A 21,306-nucleotide genomic window follows, 5' to 3' on the forward strand; every position below is an offset into this window, starting at 1 on the left:
AGAAAACATGGCCGCTCACATGACAAGAAAACACTGCGCAGCAGTTTCCAACTGCCGCACAGTGATTTTATTGAGGAAACATGTTTTCCCACAGGTGGTGCTCTTCCTCCCCATTAGCCAAAAGTGTTCAGCCCCACCGAGATTCCCTCTGCCACCCCCGCAGTCAAAGGACTCAGTAGCCCTGAGAGGCTCCACTTCCAGCGCCCTTCGGACTTCAGCCACGTATTGTGTGGAGGGAGCTCCGCCGTCCTAAAAGAGACTCTTTCTCCCTCCAGCCAACCTTCTCTGACTGGCACTCCCTCTGGAAGCCTCTCTTGGACAGCGGCTGGAATGAACTTCAGGGCATGAAGAAGGAAGGGCTGAGCCTTCTCCGCCAACAACTCCCCCCCCCCAACTTCCAACTACACAGAGGTCAGGGTCTGGAAGGGGTCGGGAAAATGGGGGGGGATTGGACAGCTACCGGGCAGTAACCCAACAGTGCTTGAGAGAGATGGGGAGGGGGCAGAAGAAAGTAGGCTTTCCTGGCATTGGGGGGAAATAGCTATTGACTCATCCTGGGGCTTCTCAGCCAGTAGCTGCCAGGCAGAAGCACCGCCACCCTCGGAGGGCCTGATCAGAAGAAGATTGGGGGGGAGGCAAAAAAAGCCAGGGTATGTGTTGAGATGGGGGGAGTTGGGAGAGCTTAAATCTGCATCTGCATTAAAAGCTCCACCTTGAAGCTCTTATAGCCTTGCCTGGAAACAGGCAAAAAGGGGAAGGAACGTTCACCTGAACTTTGCGCCTCTTCCCTCCCAGGCCTCTCTCTCTCTCCTTCTCCCCCCCCTCTCTCACAGAGAGAGAGGGGGGAGGGAGGGAGGGAGGGAGAGAGGGAGAGAGAGAGAGAGAGAGGCCTGGGAGGGAAGAGGCGCAAAGTTCAGGTGCTCAGGCATGAAAATATGCCACTCAAACACTATAATTTTCTGCGCACACTGAAAAGAAATTAGAGGGAACATTGGTTCCCAGATTCCTTTTTTCTAATCAACCCTCTCTTTGAATTATAAACATTTAAAAACTCTGATAATAGCTATTATTGATGTCAGTGGATGTTTCTTAAATGCTTACAGTACTGTACTGTACTGCAAAAGATATGATTGCTGATCTATAGGAGAGAGTTAATCTATTCCTTTACTGCTTCAATCAGGGTGAAAATAGTAGCTCCTACTGACACATGGGAGCATTTTCAGCAGAGGTAGCTACCCTTGAAGCAGCTCCATACTCAATTGAAATGTGACAGTTCAAATTTCATGCATATTCCATTGAATTATATTTTTATAAAGTGTATTGTCACATGCTAAAGTCATTCATACATTTAGTTTATAAATTAAAAAATGCATTAAAAACAATGGAACTCATTTTTGGGTAGACTTGTATAGTTGTTCTGTTGATCTTGTGTGAATACTAGCTTTTACATGCGTATACAGGTAATTCTCAAGGTACAATAGATCATTTATTGTCCATTCAAAGTTTCAACAACCCCCCCTCCACACACACACACAAGCCCCCTATATACAACCCAGTTTCAAAGTTACAAATTCTACAGAACCAACCTGGTCACTCACCTTATGAATGACTGGGTTGTAGAGAATTCTTAACCTTACAGAGAGACTGCAACACACCCACATATCTATTCCCCCCTCCATCTTGCCCTATTGGGTCTCCAAAGACGCTGGGCCTGCTTTGTCTGCCCACCAAATTCCAAACAGCTCTCTTCTACCCCTCACAATCCCACACTTACCTTCTGAAGATTAGCAGAACTCAGGAGGCTGGGGTGGAGGAGATCACATGGGAGGATTCCAGCAGCCTCCTTTTTTGTGTTGTGAAACCTGAGCTTCTGTACTATGCAAAGTAGCTGCATTGTTCTCAGCCAGATAAGGTTACAAAATATAGTCTTTTCTATCCAGCATGAAGAGGAAATGTTCGTGATTTGTGGAGTAACTCAGTAAAGCAGCTTCTTTCTTTCAAAGGGGTAGAATGTTACGCTGGTGTTCAGGGAGCTAAGGAATTCTAGGAACCCCTAGCTCCCTAAGCAACAGCACTCTTCTATACTCCAACTTCCTGAATTCTGGATATCTTCAAAAGGTAACTGTGCAATAGTGGTGATGGTGGGGTATGGAGGAGGCCCTTAGGGCTTTGGGGAGCCCAGGGGACAGGGGGAGAGCATGGGATATCTCAGTGGGAGGCAGAGGTCTCCTTGGTGTGCTTGTGTCTGGACTAAGCCTCCTGTTGTTTCCTCCATCCCTTAGTCACATTATGTTCTGCCTAATGGCCCGTGCATTTGTTTAATGAACAATATAAGAGAAACTAGAGAAATACTCACATGATTGGAAGAAAACAGAGTAGTTTCTGGAAAATCGTCCATTCCTTTTGAAATAACATTTTATAGCAGGAGAAAGAATGATTTTAACTCAGAACTCACCTTAGAACTTCTTTCATTTTAGCAAATAAAATCAGAATCTTTTTCAAGGAAATGGGTTGTTCACAAATGTAATTTACTGCCAAATTATTTTTATCTAAAAAAACAAGCCGACAAATAAACAAGTTAAATTACTAGTTTTAATTATTATCTTTCAACTGTGAGAGGGCACTATTATTTTATTACATAAAATGTATGTTCCATCTCTCTGCTTGTAAAATAATAGCATTGGAATAAACCTCATAAATACCTCTCTGGGATTTTTGTATGGTTTTCCAGAGAAAACAAAACATGTTTTCCACCTTAAGCTGGCTAATATTTGTTTTCAGAGTTGTTTCAGATCATTATGCAGTATATGTTTGCTTATTGAGAAATCTAGTTAGATAAATTGGGACTGACATATCATAGCCAGTGATCATCAGGAAGAATGAATGAAGGGAACCGTTTTCAAATTTAATGGAGTAATATTTAAAATTAGAATCTTATACATTGGCTGTAATATTGTATAGCAATGTTAGCATTTATTTGCTGAATAATGTATTGGGGAAAAATATTCACCATATTCAATTAACTATGTAAGAGACCTGAAGCAAGACCCTTTACCTTAAGGTAAAGGTAAAGGTTCCCCTCACACATATGTGCTAGTTGTTCCCGACTCTAGAGGGCGGTGCTCATCTCCATTTCAAAGCTGAAGAGCCAGCACTGTCTGAAGACATATCCATGGTCATGTGACTAGCATGACTAAACGCCACAGGTGCACAGAACACTGTTACCTTCCCACCAAAGGTGGTCTCTATTTTTCTACTTTGTACTTTTACATGTTTTCGAACTGCTAGGTTGGCAGAAGCTGGGACAAGTAATGGGAGCTCACTCCATTACACGGCACTAGGGATTCAAACCGGCGAACTGCCAACCTTTCTGATCGACAAGCTCAACATCTTAGCCACTGAGCCTCCATGTCCTATGATTTATTACCAACCTGTAATACAAGGATTTGGATCTACCTACTAGAGTTTCCATTTCATTCAACCAACTCATTCCACTTACATAAGCAGGGAAGTTATGTTGTAGATCCCATCACTTAAAGAAATTCAACTAGTGGGGTCTAAGAAGAGCCCCTTCTCTGCCATTGTTCCCTGCCCTGTGGAACAACTTGCCCCAGAGACTAGATAGGGCACCACTCTCCTAGCCTTTTAGAAGAGTTTCAAGGTTGGCTCTGCCAATTGGCATGGGGGTCTATGCAAGCATTGGAGCAGGGGTGGGTGGGTGGGCTGAAGGTACTTCCTCTATCTATTAACATTTCAATAGTTCCATTAACTCTGTTTCAATTTGGTTTTCAATTTTGTTCTAAACTATGACTTTTATATGATTTTGTTTTACTTGCAAAACATCCAGAGTCAACCAAGTGTGGTGGATGATATGGAAATTTGATAACTAAAAAAATAAAGTAACATTACTTAGGTCTCTGATCAGGTACAACAAATGGACTAGTCTTACCTTGTTCTGAACAGTTCAAAGTAGATATCCAGCTAGTCATATTTAGAATCATTTGGGGACTATTACTCCTCTTCATAAATAACCTTTAAAGCAAGAAAAGAAAAGACCTAAGTATGATGATGCAATGAAATCAGGCATGAGCCAATCCCGGCTCATAGTATTTTTCCCTGTAAGGGACATGCTCAGCTCCTCTATGATATGCACTTTTTTAAAGTGTTTAAACAATGTCTCTAAAAAAATCTTGAAAGAACTAGAATTAATAGCCGCCGGCTATTAATAATGATCAAATTTTACCACCTTATTTTAATTTCATATGGAAGTAATCACCATCCATTGTGGAATAATTGGACGCAATTTGATATTTAGAAAAAAGCCCTTAAATTATCTCAGTTCATCAAAACTGGGTTTATTTCTGTAATAGTCAAAAAGTACTGTAAGTGAAATCCTAGGCACAACAGTTTCTAGCTTCCATCTCTTTTACCTTTTCCTGCTGTGAAGAGTATCAACCATGTCTCTAACTATGGTAGTACCATGAATGATATCTGGAGTCATCAGGAAGAGGTTCCATATAGAAGTTTCATTCTGCACTTGGGAGATGAGTGATAAAAATGATATAGCTTCCTGGACAAAAGCCATCTGAAAAGAAGGATGCTTCTGTAACTAGAAAGAGAAGTGAAAGAACACCTTTTAAAATGTGAGTATAAGTAGTTCTCAAGTTATGACTGCCCACTTAATGACTGTTTGATTTGACCTCTCCCTCACCACAGCTACTTATGAGGTTTTTGGACTTAGGACAACCACACAATCCCCATCACATGATCGTGCTTTGGGCAAACGGTTTGCCTTTATAATGATTTGGGCAAACGGTTTGCCTTTATAATGATTTGTACATCCCATGGTAACCTGACTGCAATGTATTACATTTTTTGACAGTGTCTGGTGTTTTTTTCAGTTTCCAGCAAAAAAATGCTGATTGAAATGACTTCACTTAATGGTCCTGGCATTCACTTACTGTCCAACACATAGATCATTCTTAGGTTACATTTATTCATTCATTCATTCAAAGCTATCACAGTGCTGAACAAGGGGAACTTAAAAAAACTTGTCCATTCTCAAAGTTGTAACCATTGCAGCAGCTCCAGTCATGTGATTGCAACTCAAATGCTTGGTAACTGACTCACAGTGTACCTTCATCTCATCCCCACTCCCAGAATGAGACAGTTTAAGTTGCCACAATTATTGCCACAATAGCTTTATATTTGTCTTTTTCTCTCTAAACTTATCAATCACAAGACATACAAAGTGCATGACACTGTTAGCACCCATTGTATCAGGTAACTAGGGATGGATAAGATCAGAATATGGCTTTTTAGCCATTACAGCTTCATGCAAACACAACTCTCCCTCTCCTCATCTACCACCACCCTGCTGTTTTTTTTAAAACAAAGTTTTATTGGTTTTTTCAAAATTTGCAAGGAAAAAGGTAGTGGAAAGGTGTACAAATTTTGGCAGTTGCAAAGTGTGGTAGACGCCCCCTCCCTCCAAACTCATAGTATACATCTGAGTATAAATCATTAATACATAGTCATATATAATCAGCATATTAGTTCTATTGATACTTTCAATCAATTTAATACATAGTAATATATTGTCCACATGTTAATTCCATTATTACTTTCGGTCAGTTTATATCAACGAGATTTTCTTATTCATTTTTGTGATCTGAGCTTTCTTGGTATTGCCCCTTCTCCCCCCGCTGGCAGAGCTCCGGCCCCTCCCGTGTCCTGCATATCCGTTGTAGGATCTTCTGTTTTTTCTAGGTGTATTTTGTTTTTTTCCATAAAGGCCTGTGCCTCTATGGGTGTGTTAATTCTAACTCTTGTCTCCTCCCAGAATATCAACATACCTTCAGGCATCAACCAGCCCCTTCTGGTATAATTTATTCGCTAGTTGCGAATAATTTTTCCTTTTTTCCCTAATTTTCTTGGGGATCTGCTTCAAGATAGTAATACAACAGCACTGTGCCATTGGCCCAGAATTGTGCATAGTGCTAAATTGCTTGTCTATTAATATTGTAAATTATTTGTAGGGTATAGCATAAGGCTTAACTACTGGAACAGTAGAATTTTGGGATCAAAATCCCATTTTACCTTTTTGACTTTTATTCACATCAAATATGCACAATGGAATGGTGTACAGAAGGAGGGGCTTAGAAAAGAATGTAAGAATGGGCAGAGCCCTGCAGCCAGTCCAACCCCAGTCTAGCTGATACCCTATAATTGATAAGTGATTATTTTTCTACAAGCTGGTTACATGTGAAGGAGGAAGATGGTTAAACTTAAGGAATGGTTTTAGCACCTTGCTTATCATCCTTATCAAGGTTGAATCACTTTATTTCTTCTGAGCTTCTTCAAGCAGGAGGAGGGAGGGGGAAATGGAATGCTAAGCTTTCATCTATGGACCAGTAAAGTAAGGTGACCAGACATCCCACTTTTGGCGGGACAGTCCCGATTTTTTATAATTTGTCCCGTGGCCCTTGGCGTTTTTAAAAAGTCCCGGGTTTTGGTAAGGTGCGCGACTGCGCACGTGACAAGAAAACACCGTGCAGCAGTTTGCAACTGCCGCGCAGTGATTTCTACTGTCACAGGCTCCGGAAGCAGGGGAGGTCCTTTGCAGGCAGCTAGAACTGGCCGCCCACAAAGGACCTCCCCGGACTTGTTTTGATGAGCGCGAGGCAACTGATGGTAGTTTGTGCCGGCCGCGCCCGCTCAAACTATTGTCAGTCGCCCCGTGTTGAGCAAAGCAAGGCTGGGGAGGTCCTTTGTGGGCAGCCAGTCCTAGTGAAGTGAACCCCCAAAGCCCCCACCGCCACTAGAATAACTGCTGCCTCCTCCCGCTGGCGCCCCTGCCCGTGGCAGCAGTGCCTCCCCCTCCGCTTGGAGCACCTGAGCTGGGCCCGTGTTACCCCTGCCCCCTCCTCATCCGCTGTGCTTTTGAGGAGCCATGAGGCCACGGGAGCCAGTAGAAAGGTGGCGGAGGAGGCGGGAGCAGGAAAAAAACGCCTCATGGCTTCTCAAAAGAGGAGGAGGAGGCAGCAGAGGTAACACGTGGCCCAGTTCAGGTGCTCTGAGCGGAGGGGATGGCGCAGCCGCCCCTACCATGGGCGGAGGTGCCAGCTGCTGACAACTAAAGACAAGAGGAATAAAGAAGCAGAAAGAGGGTATCAGGATTATATGAGAGATCTTACAAGCAAGGAGTTGCTAGGACTAGTCCGTACAAAGCTGATTAAGAAAAAGCTCAGAAGATTGATACCACAAATGGCAGAGGACATAAGATTGTTTTGTTATTGGAAAGATACAGGTTGATAGATGGAAGAGTATAATTTAAAATGACTAGCTAAACCTAGTGAAATCTAGTGATAATAGGTATAAAATAAAAAATTGATAATGATAATACTGTATACAATGTGTAGTGTTATGATAAGCAATAATTGGATATGAGTATTGAATGATACCCGTGAAGGGAAGGCTAGAAATCCTTTTGGATTATATATAAAGGTCAATAATAATAATAACAATAAAAAAAGAACTAAACTAGACACAGTTAAATTCAGATTATTAGGGGGGAAATGCTATGATATAGGATATAGCCAAGTAAAGAAAGGATAATAATAATAATTTATATATATGTATGGGTATAATATAAGGAAATTGGATGTAAATTGTAAACAGCAATTTGGAAAGGAGGATTAGAAAACATTGTTATTAAATATTATGGATGCTTAGCTAGAATAGGATATAAGGATTTAATGTTAATGGAGGATTTTATGAATTAGTAAATGAAATGCCAGTATGTGGTTATGTATTAAATTTTGCTATATTTTATGATGGAGGACATTTAAACAATTATAATCAAATAAAAGTGGAGGTATGATGATGGTAATATGTATAAACATTTGAGTTAAGATACTAGAGTTAATATGAATTATACTTGATGATGGTAGAAGAGATGCACAAAAACCTTTTGTAACCAACTGATACACTTTCTACAGGATGTAAAGAAGGAGGATTTTTATGTTTGTTTTGAAAATTAAAAATTAAAAAGTTTTTGGCAAAAAAAAAGAATACAGAATTTTCTCTCCTTTGAATTTTTTCCTGCCTGCTGAGGATCTTTTACTAGTTTAAAGATATGTATGAACCAAGAGATACATACAGAGATGGCAGATAGTAGAAAAGCAGTTTTAAAGAAAAGGACCATCCAGGTGAGGAGAATTGAACTCTTCCTATGACTTATACTGATACTTCTCTTCCTTTCTTCCTGTGAATTCCTATCCTGAAATTTAATTAGTGAATAAAATGGCACCTTCCAGCTCTCTTGATTCTATGATTTTGACTCAGCTCATATTGATTACCGTAAATCAACTGAATTTCAGGTAAGCTAATCATAGGAAAAGGAAAACTCAGTATCTCTTGTTTATGTAATTTGCTAGCCTAACATAGTTGGCTCCTCCCACCCACCCACCCCTTTTTTCTCAATGTCAGAGCAGGCCACTATTTAAATACCCATATCTACTGGCATCATATGGGCGGGATTTCTATTTAACAAGTACCAATATTTTTCATGGTTTGCCTTTATCCTTGAGCTGAAAGAAGTTATGTTCCTGTTTTCAGACATATAATTGCAACTCTTTCATCCATGACTCTATTTTTTTTCTTTTACAAAATAACCAGCTTCAAATTTGTGCATGCAGGGTAACCAAATAGATAGAGTGTGGAAAAGCTGTTAGATTTTAAAAAATGGATGAAGGGAACTCTTTTCTAAACAGTTTATGAAAGTTATATATAGTAAACTATATTCTCCTCACAAAGGGGGGAGGGGGAAGAAAAGGAATGAGAGATGGATGGATACTTACTTTTGAAATATGAGTTCTGAGTTCTTGAAAAAATGACTCCAGAAGAGACATATTGTTGAGGCAGAATGGCTGATAGATGTTTCTTCCAAGAGCTTCCGAAAGGAGACCTTGCAAAGATGCATTCACTGATAGAACCTCACAGATAGCAACTTTAAGGTTTGCTTGAGAAGAGTCTTGTTTCTGCATCCAAATAGTAAAATTGCATTTAAAGGTAATGAAATAAAATTATTTTGTTCAGTCTGACTAGATACAGATTTTCTAAAATGAGTTGATCAAATGTTTGGAAGAACATGATACAGGTAGTCCTTGACTTACAACATCGTTTAGTGACTGTTCAAATTTACAACAGCACTGAAAAAAATGACTTATGACTGTTTTTCACACTTACGATCATTGCAGCAGCACCATGGTCACATGATCAAAATTTAGATATTTTGGCAACTGACTCTTTATGATGGTTGCAATATCCCAGGGCTATCTGATCACTTTTGTGACCTTCTGACAAGGAAAGTCAATGGGGAAACCAGATTCACTTAACCGTGTCATAATATACTTTCCAGAGTACTCTTCCTTTCTCCAAAATGGAAAATAATTCAGTGTCCCTCCCACTCATCAGGTCTGTGAATCAGGCTTTTTTCATTCCTTTTTATAAAAATGAAGGAAGTTACTTACTAGAATCTTTCCCACAACCCCAAAAGTCCACAGATACTCCCCAGGCCTATTTACATGTAGTTATGCATATTTGTCTCAGTCTGTGTTCAAGGAAAGTTCATTTGAACAAAATAAAAATACTTTATATATGATCACTACTTCTGTGCATGCTTCTGATAACCATAATTTTTCATAAAATGACTAGAATTTCATTCAGTGGAAAACAGGCCACACTTTGCAACTAGGGAATTTTTCTAAAATAACAACTACTTAGCATTGGAATGGTCCCTTGCTAAAAATAAATTAATAATTTTTTTAAAGCAAGGGACTATTGGGTTGTGACTTCAACAATGCTGCAAAGATATAGAAAGATGGAGCACTGTATAATGCTGCCATGAGCTTTTGCACAAAAGACTGATTATAAATCCAATCCAATCAGTCATTTCTATTATTGGAAGAGAGGGAGGTAATAAATAGCTCTACAAATGGAATAGCTGTTGCATTATCAGTAAACCAGCAGGTGGTGGGCTTTCCTGGTGGATGAGCACAATTGATACTTCTGCTAACATCATCTAACATTTCAGGTGCTGTGGCTTCCAGGTGCATATAGCCTTTTAGAAATATACACTTTTTTCTCTTATTTTATGTTTCACTTGAAAACCAGCATGAAGTTTGAAGCTGACCTAGAAGATGAGATACCCTAGCTTTTTTCAAGATGGTTAAGATTTCAGTTATTTTAAATTTAAATACAAATAAATTTGCTTCATGCTGTACTATTTGCAACACTAATATACATTATTTTATTTTTATTGGATAATCAGAATTATCATTTTTGCTATATTCAGCACATATGGGAGTATACTCATAGCATAAGCAAATGAAATGTGGGTGCTTTTTAAAACTTAAATATTTATTTTATTTCCTCATAAAAATATTAAAATGTATATACCTACATTAACTTTAGGTAAAATGGGGCATTTAAAGATGACTCCTTATATTTATACAATTACCTCTGCTAAAGTGAGAATCTTGTTAAGCAAGTATATTCTGTCATAGTTGGTTGATGATGAAATATTTTCAATAAAAACTTTCCGAGTGAATGTTGAATCAAGTATCTCTGTAAGTGAAAGAAGAAAATGTTTTACCTCACCATTAAAATATAAAACCTGGGATAAATTATAAAGTATCACAAAGAGGGGGAGCAGCAGGCACTGTTCCGGTATGGTGCTTCGGAGGGCCCACCCACCCACCTGCATTCCTCAGTTGTATTTGACCCAACTGAGCCATTTGCGCATGCTCATGCAGCATACGGCACTTGCGCGAAACTCTGCCGAGAAGCTGGACTGTCGCAGGCGGTGGGTGCACATACGTGCACAGCACACATGCGCGTGGTGGATGCCCAGCCCCGTTGTACCAGTTGCAAAAGGATCCAGAACCCACCACTGGATATGTCCAACATAATATACTTTCCAGAGTACTGTTTTCTAATATGTATATCTCTGGCATATAATTTATCAGGAGAAGGAAACATATCTTGAAAGCAATGAGATTCTAATATTTAAGTAGAGGTGTCAAAGCTCCAACTAATGAACCTAAGCAAATAAGAACAATTGAGACTGGAATCCTTCTCAAAGATCTTCTTTATAGAGTATTTCATATTGGCACAGCTCTCAAGGAAAACCAATTCTAAACCTTTCCCGCAGTTTCAGTATAATTAAAATAGGAAATAACCCCATCCCTAAGTGTCACAGGTCACGTTGGCCAACTGGGTTAACTGGCGGGTTCTCCAGGCACTCCTTCCCCAACCTTAGCTGTTGCCAGTTGGTTATCATGAGAAAGCTCTTTGTTATGTCTAGTAAGGAATTTCAACCTCCTTCCCCCTCTGTGTGGCAACTGAGGAACAGAAAAATGGTTGCTGCCAGGTTCAGTTCAAAGTTGATAGTCGGCTGTTCTGACCCCCACCCCCCGCTCTCGTATACCAAGTCACTCCAACACAAAGTCTCTTCAAGATGTTTATTGACATACGGGTTCCACCTTGGCAGCAATCCAGCCTGCCAAGGTCAAGATAGCACTCTGGGCAGCAATCCAGCTACAGCGACACCCCTTGGCAGCAATCCAGCTACCAAGCTCCAGATAACCACCTTAGCAGCACTCCTGCCTGCCAAGGTCCAGGGAACAGATTGGCAGCAATCCAGGTAAACCCTTTGGCAGCAATCCAGCCTGCCAAAGTACGACACAGATCTGAGAGCTTCTCCAACTCCAATGATCAGTTGATTCCTGCAAAGGGTGTGTCCACAAGCAGTCCCTTTATAGTCTGGAGAGGAGTCTAATTATCAGCAGCTGAGAGCACCTCACGCGATGACAGATGGGGGTAAGAGGGTCAGCGGAGAGGACAAGCCGACTGCTCAGGGATCAGAAGCGAGCGATGAAACACCGGGTGCACTCGCATCGAGCGTGGGAGGGTCAGGTGATAGGCCACCGGGTTGATAACGGTCTCCACAGGGAACGGCCCAAGATACCGGTGGTCCAATTTCTTCGTGGGCCAGTGGGACAGAAGATGCCGTGTGGACAGCCACATGCTATCTCCCACAACCAATTCCAGCACCGCACGTCGGGACTTATCCGCTACCCGCTTGTAATCCTCCTTAGCCTGATTCAGATAGTGGCGCACCACTTGGTGAACCGCCTGGAGCTCAGAGAGGAAGTCCTGCGCTGCAGGGACCGGAGAGTCCACAGGGGTGGGAGGGAAAAAGCGAGGGTGGTACCTGACGTTTGCCATGAAAGGCGTCGTCCGTGTGGAGGTATGCTGCGAGTTGTTAACCGCAAACTCTGCCACGGCCAGGTACTCCGCCCAATCGTTCTGTTGCTGGTTCACAAAGCAGCGCAGATATTGTTCAAGAATCCCAATCACCTTCTCCGTCCCCCCATCGGTTTCGGGATGGTGCGCCAAGGATAAACAAACTTGGACGTCTAGAGCGGCCATCAGCCCTTTCCAGAACTGGGCCGTGAATTGTGTCCCACAATCTGAGACGACCCGGTCAGGTAGGCCGTGCAGCCGGAACACGTGCTGGATGAACATGCGGGCGGTGGCGCGGGCTGTTGGCAATCTCTGGCAGGGGATGAAATGCGCCATCTTGGTGAGCATGTCCACCATCACAAGGACCATGGTAAAACCTGATGACGGAGGGAGTTCCATCAAGAAATCCATGGACACAGCCCCCCAGGGTCTGTCTGGGGTCGGCAATGGCTGCAACAAGCCTGGAGGAGCTCCCATTGCTGACTTGGCCTGTCGACACTGCACACACAACGTGACGTATGTCTGCACATCGTGTCGCAAGCGGGGCCACCAGAACATACGGGAGACCAGGTGCAATGTTTGGAAAAGGCCAAAATGTCCTGCTGCTGGAGTGTCATGACGCTGGGAGAGAACCAGTCCACGGAGTCAAAGGTCCACGGGGAGGTCGGCCCTACCTCTGCCCACCGTAGTTCCACCCACTCGTCGTTCCGCTACGCATCCCGTATCAGAGACCGTAAATCCACGGGTTCCTGAACTGCAGCGAAGGACTTGACGGGTAGAACCGTCCGAGGTGGAAGTGAGTCTGCAGGGTCAGAGTACTCCGGCTTTCTAGACAGGGCATCCGCCCTTTGATTCAATGCACTGGGGATGTACGTTACCTTGAAATTGAACCGGGCAAAGAACAGAGACCACCAGATTTGGCGTTGGTTCAGCTTACGCGCTGTCGTCAAAAACTCCAAATTCCGATGATCCGTCCGGACCTTGACCCGATGCCTGGCCCCCTCCAGGTGATGCCTCCAGGCCTCAAATGCCACCTTGATAGCCAACAACTCCTTCTCCCAGATGAGTTTCATAACCACCACAGGGGCTCCTTGGATCCCAAATGACATTACTTTGAACTTGAAGCTCCCCAGTGGGCAGTTAAATGCAGTCTTCCATTTGTCCTCTTCTTTGATCCCCACTCTGTAGTATGCCTCTCTAAAGTCTAACTTTCCCTTTGCTATTATTATTTATTTATTTATTCACATTTCTAAACCGCCCCCTCTCCCAAAAAGGGACTCGGGGCGGTGTACAGTCCACAATAAATAACAGATAAAATACAAATATAAATAGAACTATAGATATATGTATGTATGTGGAGGAGGTTAAAATTAAGAGTACTGTACAGAAGAATAAATATGAGGCTAAAAGCCCTAAAAACAATCAAAACTAAAACATTACCCTTAAAATAACCAGATGAGAATATACTACCAGGAGTTCATAGATGTAACATTTATAATCATGCCAGGCCAGCTAATCGGGACAGGTGAGTCTTCAATTTTTGTCGGAAGGAGCGGAAGTCCAAGGTGGTTCTAATGTCGGGGGGGAGGTCATTCCAGAGGGTTGGGCCCATCACAGAGAAGGCTCTACTCCTTGGCGCCGCCCGCTGGCATTGCCTAGTGGACGGCACCTGGAGAAGGCCCTCCCTGTGAGAGCGGATTGGCCGCAGGGATGTATGTGGGAGGATGCGATCCCCCAAGTAACTAGGCCCTGAGCCATGGAGCGCTTTAAAGATAGTAATCAGGACCTTGAAACGCACCCGAAAAACCACAGGTAGCCAGTGCAGCTCGTGCAGGAGCGGTGTTACGTGGGAGTATCTAGACCTCCCCATGATAACCCGCGCGGCCGCGTTCTGGACTAGCTGCAGTCTCCGGGCGCGTCCCAAGGGAAGCCCCATGTAGAGAGCATTACAGTAATCTAGGCGAGACGTCACCAGCGCATGAGTGACTGTGCGTAGGGCATCCCAGTCCAGTAGGGGGCGCAATTGGCGCACCAGGCAAACCTGGTGGAACGCCCCCCTTGCCACGGCTGCCACATGGTCATCCATTGACAGCCGTGCATCTAGGAGGACGCCCAAATTGCGCGCCCGTTCCACAGGGGGCAGTAGCTCGTCCCCTATGGCCAGCGATGGAGTCAGCTGGCTGAACCGAGGTGCCGGAAGCCACAGCCACTCAGTCTTGGAGGGGTTGAGTTTGAGTCTGTTGTCCCCCATCCAGACCCCGACGGCTTCCAGACACCGGGACATCACTGCGACAGCCTCGTTGGGGTGGTTTGGGGTTGAAATGTACAGCTGCGTATCATCAGCGTACAGATGGTATTCAACCCCAAAACCACGGATGATCTCGCCCAGCGGCTTCACGTATGCATTGAACAGAAGGGGCGAGAGAACCGACCCCTGCGGCACCCCACAAGAGAGTGGCCTTGGGGTCGATCTCTGCCCCCCTGTCAACACATATTGCATCCGGCCAGAGAGGTAAGAGTCGAACCACCGTAACACGGTGCCTCCGACTCCCATCCCCTCCAGCCGGCGCAGAAGGATACCATGGTCGATGGTATCAAAAGCCGCTGAGAGATCTAATAGGACCAGGATAGAGGAACAACCTCTATCTCTGGCCCTCCAGAGATCATCAACCAACGCGACCAAGGCTGTCTCAGTGCTGTGCCCGGGTCGGAAGCTGGACTGGCGTGGGTCTAGATAATCGGATTCATCGAGGTGACGCGGAAACTGCTGCGCCACCACATTCTCAACAACCTTCGCCAAAAAAGGGAGGTTGGAGACTGGACGATAATTAGCTAGCTCCATTGGGTCGAGTGAAGGCCTCTTGAGTAAGGGCCTCACCACCGCCTCTTTCAAGACGGTAGGTAAGGCTCCCTCACCCAACGAGGCGTTCACCAGGCCCAGAAGCCAGCCTCGTGTCACCTCCCAGGATGCCAGTACCAGCCAGGAGGGACACGGGTCCAATGAACATGTGGTGGGTCGCAGCCTTCCACGCAACCTGTCTAAATCCTCCCAGAGTGGACTCACAAGACTCACTGTTGAGTCTAGGGGAATTGGGTACATGCTCTACACACACATGGCATTTATCCCTGTAAAATCAATACATAATCCCATTGTGCAATCTTTTTCCTCCTTTAATAGTACAGGAGTGGCCACCTGGGATTTTGCCAGTTGGATGAAGCCTCTGGCTAGTTATTTGTCAATGTAGTCCCTTAGATCCTTCATTTCCTTTGGAGTCATTTCCTTTGTTTTGGGGAGTTTCACACCTGGCAGGATCATGATCACACAGTAGTGGGGGGGGGGTAGCACATCACATTCTTTCTCACTAAATGCCCTGGTATTTCTTGGGGATTATCTGGGTCCCTGGAGGTTGCTCTGATGTGGCTTTCAGGCATTTGCTTCCTTCAGTTCCTGCTCGGTGTTGGACAGTTCCTCCTACCAGGCTGTTTTGAGGAGAGAGAGGGCCTCTTCCCAGACTCATTTTTCTCTCTCCCCTTCCCATCAGATTGCCAGACCCCACTTATCTAGGCAGGACAGTCCCAGAATTATGGCCTTGGTGATTTTTGGACTATCATGAATTGGATAATCTCCCAGTGTTGGCCCATCTCTAGCCACACTGGCTCAGTGAGGTGCATTGCAGGAGCACCTCCTATCAGTGATCCATCGACCTGCTTGAACCTCATGGCTTGGGGCAGTCTCCTCACTCAGATCCCTAGCTTCAGCATCGTCAGTAGGCTAATTAGGCACTGGGTGCAGCCTGACTCTATTAGGATGGCCACCTCTCCCTGAACTCCTGACTTTGGCACCATGATTTTTGAAGGGATGGCAAAAGGGCGGATGCTTCACTTACCACCAGGTTGCATTCACCTTCACCCTTCCAGGCTGCTGGTCTCTTTTGGACTGAGTTCCCTTTCCTTCACTTGTTGCGTAGGAGACCTCTACGGCCTGGTGAGCCAGGTTTGATTTCTCTCGACCCTTATGCAGTGGCTTTTTTGGCTTGTATGATGCAGTTGGGCTTCCCTTGGCTGGGGCAGATGGAGGACCAGTGGGTGGAGCAGTGCCGGGTTGGTGACTGAGCCAGCGGTCTTCTTGGCTTTCTTAGCTGTGCTTGGGCTTCAGTTAGGGCATGTTGTACTGCTTTAGCTTGAGCCAGTGCTATGGCCATCTGGTACCAGTCATGGGTCCACTTGTGTCCACCCCTCAGTAGATGCAAGCCTGTAGTAAGTCTTGGTCCAGGCCTTCCTTGAAATGGTAGACCAGCAGTCAGTCCGGCATCTCTCTCAGGTTGCTGGCCACTTTGCAGACATATTCTTTCACTGCTTGGTCCTTCTGCTTTAGGTCTCAGATTTCCACTTTGGCCTGCAGTGCTTGGGATTCATCTTCGAATCTGTCTCTAAGCTCCCACAGGAAGGCATCGACATTCCCTAGTTCTGGCACTTCCACATTGTGGAATCTCATCACCCATTCTGTGGCTTCCCCTTCTAGGTTGCAGCCACAGCATTCACCATCACCCCGTCCAACTGGTAGGCTGACATGTAGTGATCTAGATGAGTCCACACCTGGTTGTGGAAGAACTCCAACTTCTCTGGGTCTCCATCAAACATTTGTGAAGGATCTGCTGATGGCAGAGGAGAGAGGGTCCCATGGTCCTGGGAACCATCTGGGCTCCAGGCTGTAAGGTCACAGTGGCTGCTCGTGTCATCCCAAGGGAGATTGAGGTTGTCCCATTGTACTGGTTGCTCACTGCTGCCATGGGGGGCTCCATCCTTGGCTGGGGCTCGCTGCCCCCACTGGCTGAGGAGGCAGGTGGGCTGGCTGGGCTCAGGCTCTGGTGGGCTAGAAGTGGCTGAGCTGCCCAAGTTGCTGTCACCACAGGTGGCCTGGATTGGCAAACGGGCTCCACTCGATGGATCTCCATGTGGTCAAATCTCTCCCTCAGTTGCACTATGGATGGGCTGTGAATGGTGGTTAGGTACTTCCATTCCCTCTGCTCATCCCATTCAGCAGCCCACTTTGCCTTCCACCCTGGGATGACAGCAGCCAGAAATTGAGCCTGGCATAAGAGGGTGCCAAAAGCCACTGAAGCTGAGTTCACCCTGACATCTCCTTGCCTTCCCTCCTCCTGAGATGGCAAGCAAAGAGGATTGCTGAGTGGGACAAATGGGGAGAACAGAGATACCTGACTACCACACAGAGATCATTTGTCTAGTGGCTAAAAGAAAGAGGTTTGACCATATGGAGATCCGAGGAGTGGAGTCAGTGAGCAGGTTTGAGTTGCTGGTGGGCACTGTAGCCTGGATGGCCCAATCATCCCCAACCTGCTGGAGTCTCAGCTCAGCCACGGCAGCCTGACAGCTAGCTCCCCTGCCTGGTGAATGGCAGCAGCAAGTCTGGGGCCAAGGCAAATCTCCCTGCAGCAGCAATGAGCAGTGAGCCTGGCCTAGCAGCCTCAATTCCTGCCTAGATGGCCTGGATATCAACCATGACCCTACTACCTAGGGCTTGGTTGGGTCCCTGGCCTGTGGGCACATCCTCTCTGCCACTGCCTGTGGATCCCCCACCAATGAAAGCCACTTTTGATGGGGACTTGGAAAATCTGGCATTCTTCCTCAACAGGCCTGGACTACCTGTTTGCCCCAACCAAAGGCAACCCCTGGCTCAGGGACATTCAACTCCTGACCCTTCATGATGTATTAGCATGGAAAGGCCCCAAACTGTACATCCCCAGTACCCTCCGGGTCCAGAATTTGCAGAGGAGTCATGATACCAAGCATGCCAACCACTTTGGATTCTTAAAAATGTGGCACCTGGCAAGGAGACAATTTTGGTGTCAAGAATGAAAAAGAACATTGAAAGCTATGTAAAAAGCTGTGTGGTATGTGCTGCAATGAAGGAAAGGCCAGGGAAGCCTCCTGGGCTGCTACAACAAGTAAACGAGCCATCTCAACCTTGGGAGGAGATAGCAATGGACTTTATAGTAGAATTCCCAGATAGTGGGGAAAACACTGTGATTTGGATGGTGATTAATCTTTTATCCAAGCAGGCTCATTTATAGCCTGTCTTGGCCTCCCCTCAGCCCACAAACTGGCAAAGCTGTTCCTGAAACATATTTACCAACTGCACAGAATCCCAAAGAGAAATATATATGACTAAGAGGTTCACTTTATGGTCAAATTCTGGAGGGAATTCATGAAGCTATTTGGGTCCTCCCAGGGCCTTGGTTCAGCTTTTCATCTGAGTACCAATGAGGTGGCAGAAGGCACGAACTTCATGATACAGCAGTACTTGCAATGCTATGTCAACTACCAACAAATTAACTGGCCAGACCTATTGCCTTTTGCTGAAGTGGTGTACAACAATGCCATGCACAGCAGCATAGGGCTACCCCCTTCAAGGTAGCCACGGGGGTAGAATTCGTCCCTATGCCTGTATATCCTCAGACAGCCCCTTCCTCAGTAAGCCTGATCGAATGGGTAGATTCATTGCAGGATGCTTGGGGAAATATGAAACAAGCACTAACAAAAGCTATGGAGAGACCAAAAAACCAACAACAAGCAGGCAAAAAGCAATCTTCCCCCAAAGGCCATTTCACATAGCCTCTCTACCTCTCTACCAAATACCTGAAACTGAAATTGTAAAAAATTGGGCCCTAAATTTATAGGACCTTTCCCCATTGTAAAGATCATCAATTCAGTCACAGTAGAGCTGAAGCTCCCATACTTGTTGGGGAAAGTACATCCGGTCTTTCACAGTAGTTTATTGAAGCCAGTAATAGGGTCAGAGTTGAGACCAATAGCCTGGGTAGCCCCAGGCCCTATCATAGTGGAAGGGGAAACTCATTATGAAGTACGAAAAATGCTAGATTCTAGGTTATATAATGGGAAACTGCAATACTTAGTGCAATGGAAGGGTTACCCCCTGTCAGAAGCTACCTGGGTGAACAGTAGGGACTAAGACCAGAGAGGAAGTTCTATGAGAAGAATCCCCAGAAGCCAAAGGAACTGCCGGGTGATGGGAGGGTTGGTTAATAGAAAGTTAATCTTCCTGTACTTGATATCTTCCAGGTATTTCTTACTCAATAAGGGAGAGCTGACTGTCAACTTTGAAATGAACCTGTCAGAGGCTATTTTCCTGTTCCTCAGTTGCCACACAGTATGGGGAGGGGTGAAGGTGGATGGAATGCATTGCTAGACACAACACAGAGCTTTCTCGTGAGAACCAAGGTCATTTCCACAGGTGATAAAATCAGGGAGGAGTGCCTAGAAAACCTGCCAATTAACCTAATTGGCCAATATGACTTGTGACAATTGGGGAGGGAATTATTTCCTATTTTATTAATACTGAAACTATGGGAAAGATTTAGAGTTGGTTTTACATTTGACCATGCTAATATGATGTATCCAATAAAGAAGCCCTTTGAGAAAGATTCCAGTCTCAGAGTTCTGATTTGCTTGGGTTCATTAGTCGGAACCTTGCTATTTTGTTTGCCACACATCTCATCACATCACTCTGTCTCCTTGGATTTCCCTGTTCCTAAATTGTCATTTATTAAATGAAGTTTTTGCACATGATCCAATCTATTATTGTGCTGATATAATTATTAAAATCAACTGTTCTTATTTTATTACAGAAACTTACAAAAGTTTACCTACACAGAACTCTTCATCCATTATCATTTATGAATGATATTGAATTAAATAACTTACGCAACAGACTATTCCTGTTTTGGAGGACATCAGCACTTTGGGATGATGGGTTGCTCTCCTCTGCTTGGTTAGTAGACCTTCTCTGTCTTCTGTTAAGAAAAGAAGCAAGAAGAAACTTATATTGTACTTTGTATTTAATTTCCTACTGTGTGTGTGTGTGCATGCATTTGTGTGTGTGTGTGTGTGTGTAGCATATTAATAATAAAATGATTTTTATTGAAATACAAACTATATTGATGAGATAGATGTTAGATTGATAGATAGACAGACAATCAGCTAGATAATGTGCCATCAAATTGGTGTTGACTATTGGTGACCACATGGACGTATATTTAGGATCTTTCCACTGTTTGCAAGAATTATTTTAGTGATCTTAATAAAATTAACAAATTGCAAATGTGTATATTCTACAATATTTTCTAATATTTCATATAATGATAAGCTTCAGGTAACAAATAATATTTTAAACATGAATATGAAAAAAATATAGCATTCAACATAGTACCTGTGTTTTCCCGAAAATAAGACCGGGTTTTATTTTCCTTTGGGGCCCAAAATAAGTACTAGGGCTTATTTTTGGGTATGTCTTTTTCCCCATGTACGGGAGGTCCACTTCTTCTGCTTGCTTGCTATGGGGTAGGAGGCCATGCCATGCCCCAGTGCCACCACCATGAGGTGGGGGGGAGCTACCCCATTCACCCCACACCAGCTTATCTCAGGGCCCTGCAGCCAGGCTACCTATGCCCCAACACCTGCCTCACCTGGCAGCCCAATCCAACAGGACCCTGGGTGGCCACCAGCCCACTTTTTCTGCTTGCTCACAGATGCAATGGAGCAAGAGGCCAAGTGATGTTCCAGTGCTGCGGCCATGAGGTGAGGTGGAGGTGGGTGTGTCACTGCGTTAACTGTTTGCTAGCCGAGCTGAAAATTTACTGCACAGGTCATAGGCCTTATCAGCAAGTGATGTACTGCGCCTGCTCACACACATTCCAGAGACTTCTGTACTTTTGATCTTCTGTTCTTCTGCCAAGAAGGTGGACGACGATTGCTCTTGCCAAAATGTAACAATTAGATAGATTTGTTTTCATTTTATTTTCATATTAAAGTTTTGTTTTTAATTAGAACATGTTATCGGGTCTTATTTTCGCTTTTTCTGAAGATATGCTTTTTAGGAAAGCCGACGGTCTACACCTCATTAGCTCAGGGTGAAATTTCCCCTGACAATAAATGGCAGCAGAAGGATGGTCATAATTT

General features: G+C 44.4%; 1 protein-coding gene across 1 annotated transcript in view; it reads right to left on the reverse strand.

The window, feature by feature from the left end:
• Nucleotides 1-21,306, reverse strand: part of ABCA12 (ATP binding cassette subfamily A member 12) — a 179,608-nt gene that overhangs the window by 114,305 nt on the left and 43,997 nt on the right. The window contains exons 4-9 of the mRNA XM_081957386.1: nt 20,053-20,141; nt 10,523-10,629; nt 8,862-9,041; nt 4,431-4,609; nt 3,950-4,032; nt 2,456-2,549 (exon numbers count right to left, since the gene is read on the reverse strand). Coding sequence (XP_081813512.1) covers nt 2,456-2,549; nt 3,950-4,032; nt 4,431-4,609; nt 8,862-9,041; nt 10,523-10,629; nt 20,053-20,141 — 732 coding nt within the window. The remainder of the gene's footprint in view (nt 1-2,455; nt 2,550-3,949; nt 4,033-4,430; nt 4,610-8,861; nt 9,042-10,522; nt 10,630-20,052; nt 20,142-21,306) is intronic.

The sequence above is a fragment of the Natrix helvetica genome (assembly GCF_964273705.1).
Source record: "Natrix helvetica genome assembly, chromosome: 1".
Classification (NCBI taxonomy): Eukaryota; Metazoa; Chordata; class Lepidosauria; order Squamata; family Natricidae; genus Natrix; species Natrix helvetica.